Raw genomic sequence first — 10,000 nt, forward strand, 5'->3', positions numbered from 1 at the left:
TATGCAGCTGGTTACATAATGTTACCATAGAAACCGCATCTGTCTTGAAGATGTGGAGAACTTCATGCTCCAGCTTCACTTCTACTTTGACTCCCACACCAGATTGTGGAAAATCTTTAAGAATTCTTTGGATAGTTAAAGGTTCTTGGTAGCGAGCACTCTATAAATAAAAAACTGTTGTAGCATCAAACCTTTCCCAGAAGGACCAGCTGCAGAACCCTGAGAAGTTCTAGACCAAGTGATTTTTCATGAAGAAGTACATGTCTCATCTCACTGCTGAAGGTCACCTGTTTCTCTCCTCAGGCCAATGCCCAGCAGGAGGTGGAGATCACAGCCAGCATGTTCCGTGCTTTGATCAGCTCCTTGGACAGATCTCAGGCCGAGGTGTTGGAGGTGGTGGAGATGGGTCGTGCTGCTGCAGAGCTCCGTTCACAGGCTCTCATCCGAGACCTTCAGCTGGAGCTCACTGAGCTGAGAAAGAGGAGCAGCGCTCTGTCTGAGCTCTCTCAGTCCACTGACCACATCAACTTCTTCAAGGTCAGAACAACAACCATCATCATCATCATCATCATCATCATCACAGTGTTACTAGAGCAAATATAAAGATATAAAATATGTGTGTGTATGTGTGTGTATCATGTATATTTGTGTGAGTGTGTATATTTGTGTGTGTGTGTGTATGTATATGAGTGTGTGTGTGTGTGTGTGTGTGTTTGTGTGTGTGTGTGAACGAGTTGTCTTGGAGTATCTCTGGAATATTAGTATATATAAGAGCTAAAAATAATCTTTCTCTAGAACAAAACTAAGCCTGAAATAAGTCAAATGTTTAAAATAGGTTAATTAGAATTTTTGTTTTGTATCAACAGAGAATAACTAATGCATGAAGGTGTTTTGTTTAATTTTTATTTTCCTGAATGTTTCATGATCGTTAATAATTGAATTCCATTTGTGAACTCCAGTGCTGAAATACTTCTTCTTGATGTATCAGATAACGTTCATGACTGCCGTCTTGTGGCTTTATTTTTATTTTATTTTTTGGTTATCGGAGCCAGTCTGTACTTTCATCTCCTCCTCCTTTGTCATTTGTCAGGTTTCCTGATGGAATGAATGTCACTTTGTCGCTCCTTTCTGTGAGACTGTAATGTAATGAGTCAGATTTTCACCCTGTGCTTTGAAGAACAGTTATAGTAATAGCAATATTAGGAATAGCTTTGTCTCTGGTGCTGTTACATATGTAACCTGGTTCCCTGAGAAGGGAATGAGATGCTGCGTCATGACTGATGCTATGGGAACACTTTGATGAGGAAGTGTGTCTGAAGGTCCGTGTGCACACATTCCAATTCATTGGCTCAGATAGGACACGTGACTGAGGAATACGTGCCAGCATGTACCTATAAGGGCATCTACCTCACATCCATTCAAGTTGCCTTTTCTCTGAAGGAGGAAAGCGCAAGACGACTCTCCGGGTGTGGCCAGCGACACAGCATCTCATTCCTTTCTCAGGTTACATATGTAGCCTGTTGTAGTTCCCTTTTGAGGGAACTCAACGCTGCGTCATGACTGATTCTATGGGAACGTCAATACCCACGCCACCACACACCAGTCGATGTCTGTCCCAGGGGCTGTGAGAGAGCATGAGTGGACCAGGAACAGAACACCAATTAGCCCTGAAGGCCGTGAGACCCAGGAGCGGGGTCCAGGTCCAGGTTATAAAACCTGATAAAGGTGTGCGGAGAGGACCAGCACACCGCAGCATAAATCTCCTGTCAAGGACCACCCCTAGCTAGGGCACTGGATGAGACGACACCCCTAGTGGTGTGAGCCCTGACCCCTAGAGGCAAAGCAATTCCATGAACCTCGTAGGCCTGGGTAATGGCCTCTACCAACTAGTGTACCAAGCACACTCCATGTGCTGTACCGAGCACATGGAGCTCCAGACACACTTCCTCGAAAAGTGTTCCCATAGCGTCAGTCATGACGCAGCGTCGAGTTCCTTCGAAAGGGAAGGTTTGTTTCTTTTGTTCGTCTGTCAGAACAGAAGGAAGTGAAAGCTGTGTGAAGTCTCAGTCATTAACCCGTGAATTAGCCAGTCACTAGCCTCAGATTAGCAGATCTGTGTATAAAACACTGTAACTAGCTAATCCATGTTTATCAACTCCAGCTAGCTTATTATAGATGATCCGAGCAGCTAGTTATTAAGGAATGTAGGAGGTTAGTCATTGGCAGATTTATGCACAGATTTGAAGGTTTTTAAATAAGTGTGAAGGTGTGATTCCTTATGGTCCAGTAGTGAATGTAAGGAACTGCACGTTGTAGTTTATGTGTCTATAATCAGGAACGTCTACTTCCCACAAATGTCTGAGATAATGTTTAATATACATTCTATAAACACCAGTCCATCTTTCTTCTTCACTCTCTCCTCACAGACATATCCGTCCCTCTCTACTGGTCCTCCCATGAAGAGCTGGGCAGAAGTGACGTTGACCCCTGACCCCACGGCTGGAGTCGTCCTTAAAAACGTCACGCAAATGATGGAGAAACTGGAGGAGGAGCTGAGGAAGCTGCCGCAGAGCTGTAAACACACACACACACCATACACACACACACACACCATACACACACACCATACACACACACACACACCATACACACACACACACCATACACACACACACACACACACACCATACACACACACACACCATACACACACACACACCATACACACACACACACACCATACACACACACACACACACACACCATACACACACACACACCATACACACACACACCATATACACACACACACACCATACACACACACACACACACCATACACACACACACACACCATACACACACACACACACACCATACACACACACACACACCATACACACACACACACACACCATACACACACACACACACCATACACACACGCACACCATACACACACACTTACACACATACATACACACACACACACACACACCCACACACACACTCACCCACACACAGACACACACACACCATACACACACACACACACCATACACACACACACTTACACACATACATACACTTACAAACATACACACACACACACACACACACCCACACACAGACACACACACACACACCATACACACACACACACACACCATACACACACACACACCATACACACACACACACCATACACACATACATACACTTACAAACATACACACACACACACACACACTTACACACATACATACACACACACACACACCCACACAGACACCCACACACACACTCACCCACACACAGACACACACACACACCATACACACACACAAACACACCCACACACAGACACCCACACACACACTCACCCACACACAGACACACACACCATACACACACACACACACACACACACACCATACACACACACACACACCATACACACACACACACACCATACACACACACACACACCATACACACACACACACACACCATACACACACACACACACACAGACCATACACACACACACTTACACACATACATACACTTACAAACATACACACACACACACACCCACCCACCCACACACACACAGACACCCACACACAGACACACACACACACACACACCCACACACACACACACACACCATACACACACACACACACACACCATACACACACACACCCACACACAGACACCCACACACACACTCCATACACACACACACACACAGACCATACACACACACACACACCATACACACACATATACACACACATACACCATACACACACACACCCAAACACAGACACCCACACACAGACACCCCCCCCACACACACACACATATACACACACAAACACCATACACACACACACTTACACACATACATACACTTACAAACATACACACACACACTTACACATACATATATGCATACACATATACACATACACATATGCATATACACACACATACACCATATACACACACACACTTACACACATACATACACTTACAAACATACACACACAGACACCCACAGACATACACACATACACACACACACCATACACACGTATATACGCACACATACACTATACACACACACCCACCCACACAAACTTCACTTATGAGAGACCTGTAGTCAAGATGTTTCTAACACTGCCGTGTGTGTGTGTGTGTGTGTGTGTGTGTGTTTACAGGTTTCCATTCAGCGATGGAGTCACCTGTAAAACAACAGCCGAGTGAGTTTTGTAAGTTTTTTTTATAAACACACACACACACACACCGTTCCACACATCCATTATCAACTGAAATGATTAGAATATGGCTCTGCTTTTAAAGCTGCTGAAAATAATCATGAAATCAGACTGAAGTCAGCATCATGATGATGTCATGGTCACATGACCACAGGTGTTTTAAAGGTGTTTAGTTTTCCTGACTTTATCATTAAAAAATGTTCACACTTTGCTCCTCACTCATGAAAGACCTGTAGTCAAGATGTTTCTAACACTGCTGTGTGTGTGTGTGTGTGTGTGTGTGTACAGGTTTACATTCAGTGATGGAGTCACCTGTAAAACAACAGCCGCGTGAGTTTCATTAGTTTTTCTGTCATGTATTTTTATTTATTTGTTGTCATGTGTTTGATGTTTAAGAGAGATGATAGCAGAACATTTCAGTGGGATTATTGTTCCTGGGCGTGGAACAGATCAAAGAGGACACGGAAAAGTAGTACGTTTCAGAAGACTTTACTGAACGTGTGTTTGGAAGTGTACAAAGAATTATTAAATGAAAAAGAATATGAAATTTAGCAGACAGAAAAAAAGGAGTGTCACCCAAATCAAAGAAATAAACAAAACAAAACAAAACAATCCTTATAATTAACGTCTGGACTGACAAAAGAAAGGTATGACAATAAAACCGGCGTATATGACGCCCTGATTAAACTCCTCAAAACTAAGAAGTAAAAGTACAAGGGTGGCGTAACACTCACAAACCTAATCTAACAAAGTACTAATTAATCTAATCATGAAACAAAACAAACAGTATCATAACAACGATTGAATAAATACTCGAATTATCACCAAAGATGTGTTTGGTTAAGTAGACACACTGGGATTTGTGATACATCAGCGTAATCTCCCGCACAGACTTCCATACAAGTCAATAACCAAAGAACGAACCTAAAGATAGATCAAATCACACAACACAACGTGTGACTCCATTAAACAAGATACATTAAGCACCGTGAGATCACGGCATCGAACACCAGACTGACCGCGTCGGAGCATAAGGTACACTGGCTCGCGTACTCACACACAGTCAAGTCAAGGCCTCAGATTGGCAGAGCGTCAAAATGATGATTGACAGTCTAGTCAGCCAATAAACACTGACCTAGAAGCGGAGTAAGAAATAACACAAAAAATATACACAAAACACATTTTATTTTCAAATTAATGAAAATAATTTTAGCAGCACAAGATCTTTAACTAAGCACATGTTACTGTTCTAATCTCTCTCTCTCTCTCTCTCTCTCTCTCCTGTAGGTCAGTGGAAGTTACAGGATTACACATGTGAGTTTTTTTCCCCTTTCTAAATCCTTTGACATTTCATACAGAACTCCTGCAGATGAAGCTGTCATGACCCTCTACTGCCCCCATGTGGACGATCCTGCATTTTCTTTTATAATCCGAACGGCTTTTTAATATTTTAACATTTAATATTTAAAATTTTTCATATTTAGTTATTAGTATGTGAAATGAACAGAATAAATTGAATAAATTTGGTGATATTAGATATTTTTTTAATTATGATATTAGAGATAATTACAGCTGCTAGCAACTTGATAATCGGCTGGAACTTTTGCACAGTTTTACTCTGGAAATGTAAACGTTTTTCTGTTAATTAATAAATTACAGTTTGTGGAATAAAACACATGATATTATAGCAAGCTGTACTGTGGACTAACAGACACCATGTGGTGTTTAAACCTCTAACCTCGGCCTCTGCTCCTCTCTCAGTGGACGTTACTCTGGATCGAGAATCCGCCCATCCGAGACTGGTGATCTCTGAGGACTGTAAGCAGGTGTACTGCAGTGACCGCTATCGCCCCGTGATGGACACGCCTGAGCGGTTCGACCGTGTGGTCTGTGTGCTCGGCTTCCAGGGCTTCAGCTCGGGACGTCATTACTGGGAGGTCCACGTGGGTGAGAAGACAGACTGGGATGTGGGCGTGGTCAATCGCTCCAGCAACCGCAAGGGAAAGATCTCGGTCAGTCCGGCTAACGGCTACTGGCTTCTGAGTCTGCGAGAAAACCATGAATATGCCTTTCGGTCCAGTCCACTGATGCCCATTTACCTGAACCCCAGACCTCAGAGGATTGGGATTTACATAGACTATGAAAAAGGACAAGTGTCTTTTTATAACGCTGACACCATGACACTTATCTTCTCTAACGTCTACTTCTTTACTGAAACTTTATATCCATGCTTCAGTCCCTGCACTAACAAATCCGGGAAAAATGGCAATCCTCTGATCATTTGGCCCATCACTTCATCATAATCTCTTAGAATTTACAGTTTTTTCATTGACATGTTTAGAAGCTCGTCAGTGTCGTCAGTGAAACTGAGACGAGTTTCCAGTTGAACTGAAAAGAAGTGTATTTGCTAGCTACATTAGCTAGGACAGAGTAAAGCTGTGCATGTGTTTATAGTTTTTAATGCGTCCGAATCTTCGTTCTTATCGAGCGATAGCGACTGATCGTCAGGAACACTTCTGGCTTGGAGAGGAAAGAAAGTGGGCGTGTCTTTGTGCTCAGTGCTCACAGAACCGAAGCGCTGTTTCTACCTTCCTGTTTACACATGCGGTCATTTTAACCCTCACTGACCCTGCTGTGTGCTCTGGTCAGCTTCTCCATGCTCTCAGTTAAATCCAGTGTTTAAACAGGATATACAGATGTTGCTGGTTGTTCTGTTCCTTGACAGTCTGCGTGTTTTCGATCATTAATTATAAAATTTGTTCAGAACCCCGTTATTTTTTGCGGTCTGGTCAGTGTGGCTGGTGTTAGATACTGAAGCATGTTCCTGAGTAAATGAGCACAATATCACAATATCAGTATTGATGAAACCCCTATCTGATGTTTATTTTTGTATATTATTTGAAATTTTTGTTACACTGTGTGTGTGTGTGTGTGTGTGTGTGTTGTTCAAATAAGATATATTACTGTAATATACAGCTCTTAGCACACATCTGTACCATCTGTTTTATCTCCTAGAAATGATTATTATTGAAAATATAACCTTTATTCCTGCTCATAATCCTGACTGTACTGCGTGCATAATGTGAATAAAAATGTTTTTTTGTCCCTTATTTTCTTAGATAAAGCTTTAACACAAGACATTCATTATTTAAGTATTTAAAGGTTCCTATTATTTCTATGAGGATAAAAAAAAGCAAATCAGCCTGACTGTGATATTAGGGGCGGAGCTAGTGTGAGGTCTACACTGGACCAATGGGTGAAGCGCGTGGCCGTTAATGACGTGTCGCGTGAAGGATGCTGCATTTCTGCGCCGAGAAGGACAGAAACAGAACACACACGCGCACACACACATCAGCATCAGAGAGACCGGGAGCGTCCCGACACTCAGGTTAGTCGTTTTTCCCTCCCCCCCCCGCATTACAGGCGCGCGCAATGTGTGTGTGTGTGTGTGTGTGTGTGTGTGTGGGAACACGGTGTCCCATCAGATACACTCACCTTGACGCTAAACTCTAACACGGTGGACATTTGATTTAAAGTGTTATTTATTCTCTCAATTCATTAAAAACTGACCGTGCTCCATATAAACCCAGCATTTAATAATAATAATAATAATAATAATAATAATAATAATAATAATAATAATCTGAACAGATTTGTGTGTTTGTGTGAATAAATATCAAGCTGATGCTCCATCTGTTCAGCTGAATGTCCCACTGTTCCTCTTCCCGTTCAAATCTCGGCTGATTGATTGATTTAGGATTTATTTATTTATTTAAATTTTTTATTGACTTTTAATATGCCATGCATTTTCCAGAACAGAGGTCCAAATGAAAACAATTGTACACTATACTAATTACAAATAAATATCTCTGATGCACAGAATAAAGGGATTCCAAACAGATCACAGTGATGAAGTAAATACAAAAATACTACAATAACAAGATAATATTTAGGTAAATAAATTCAAGGGTAACAAAGGTATAATGCAGTGTAAAATCCAGCATAAATAAATAAATTTTGATTTAGGATTCATTTAAAGATCATTTCTCTGCGTGTTTTATTCAGACACGATGGGAATGCTTTGTGTTACTCCTCCTGACGTCAGTGACGTGTTCTGTGATGCACGTGCTCTCAACTCCACCGCAGTTAGAGGAAACTAATCAGCGCTGTGGAGGCGAGCTGGAGTTAGGGTCAGCGTTATTACTCATAATTTTCCTCTAAATGGACATCCGCATGTTGTTTTTATTCCTCTTACACCACAGCGACGTACCCATAATTACCATACTTTACTGAATAAAAACAAAACACTTCATACTTTTTGGCCATTTATAGATACATTTCTTCACAAAACAAAAGTCAGTTCCTGTGGTCACTTCCATTATAGCGGCTCTAAACTGCGGCTTCCTGACCACTCTCTCTTTATTCTCTCTCTTTAAGTTAATGCTCTGTGTTTCCCTCACAGTTGTAAGACGTAAATCCTTTTTTTCATTTCTCTGATCTGAGAGCAGACTGAAGTCAATCCTGTTCGGTTCTGTTAGGTTATATACCGTCATATTATATTTAGGGTTCAATAATACAGGACAGACACGCGTTCAGTGCTACACTTGTGGTCCTTTTATTATTAACCTTTTCTCAGTCCCACCTGCACATAACACACCCACACAAGGTTCCTACTCCACAGAATATCACCTGATACTACAAATCCTACAGCACACACACCACATACACACACACACACACACACACACACAGCCTCTCATCAAGCTGTGAATCGATTAAATGATGAATGATCAGGTTACGCTGCAGTGGTGTCCTAACAGCGATTACACACTCAGTAGATGTTACACACCAGTGTTTATTTAAAGCAAGTTTTTTTTTCCTCTTCAGTGTTTATTGAACTGAAATCCCACTGGATTAAAGTGCTGCAGGAAGAGAGGATGACCGAGGTAGAGGTCATCTGAAACAAGGACAGTTAATTATTTATGAGATGCTGCAGAAACAAGCTGAAGAACCAGACGCAGAAAAATTCTGCAAAATCAGACCATATAGCCGAGTCGGCGCATTTCACTCAATAACACACACACACACACACACACACACACACACACACTACTGCTCATCATCTTCAACACACACACACACACACACACACACACACACTACTGCTCATCATCTTCAACACACACACACACACACACACACACACACACACTACTGCTCATCATCTTCAACACACACACACACACACACACACTACTGCTCATCATCTTCAACACACACACACACACACACACACACACACACTACTGCTCATCATCTTCAACACACACACACACACACACACACTACTGCTCATCATCTTCAACACACACACACACACACACACACACACTACTGCTCATCATCTTCAACACACACACACACACACACACACACACTACTGCTCATCATCTTCAACACACACACACACACACACACACACACACACACTACTGCTCATCATCTTCAACACACACACACACACACTACTGCTCATCATCTTCAACACACACACACACACACACACACACACTACTGCTCATCATCTTCAACACACACACACACACACACACACACACACACTACTGCTCATCATCTTCAACACACACACACACACACACACACACACACACACTACTGCTCATCATCTTCAACACACACACACACACACACAC

General features: G+C 42.1%; 2 protein-coding genes across 4 annotated transcripts in view; both read left to right on the forward strand.

Annotated features, from left to right (window-relative positions):
* Nucleotides 1-7,388, forward strand: part of btr01 (bloodthirsty-related gene family, member 1) — a 12,550-nt gene extending 5,162 nt beyond the window's left edge. For 2 of the 3 annotated variants that reach the window (XM_058385025.1, XM_058385026.1), the window contains exons 4-9: nt 304-537; nt 2,427-2,574; nt 4,230-4,280; nt 4,575-4,616; nt 5,574-5,600; nt 6,048-7,388. In XM_058385025.1, coding sequence (XP_058241008.1) covers nt 304-537; nt 2,427-2,574; nt 4,230-4,280; nt 4,575-4,616; nt 5,574-5,600; nt 6,048-6,589 — 1,044 coding nt within the window. In that variant the 3' untranslated portion in view covers nt 6,590-7,388. The remainder of the gene's footprint in view (nt 1-303; nt 538-2,426; nt 2,575-4,229; nt 4,281-4,574; nt 4,617-5,573; nt 5,601-6,047) is intronic. The other variant, XM_058385027.1, reaches the window with a different exon arrangement.
* Nucleotides 7,389-7,527: 139 nt separating this feature from the next.
* Nucleotides 7,528-10,000, forward strand: part of LOC131349389 (adipose secreted signaling protein) — a 17,488-nt gene continuing 15,015 nt past the window's right edge. Inside the window, exon 1 of the mRNA XM_058385028.1 lies at nt 7,528-7,674. The gene's annotated coding sequence lies outside the window, so the exon portion shown is untranslated. The remainder of the gene's footprint in view (nt 7,675-10,000) is intronic.

Source organism: Hemibagrus wyckioides, linkage group LG29 (assembly GCF_019097595.1).
Source record: "Hemibagrus wyckioides isolate EC202008001 linkage group LG29, SWU_Hwy_1.0, whole genome shotgun sequence".
NCBI lineage: Eukaryota > Metazoa > Chordata > Actinopteri > Siluriformes > Bagridae > Hemibagrus > Hemibagrus wyckioides.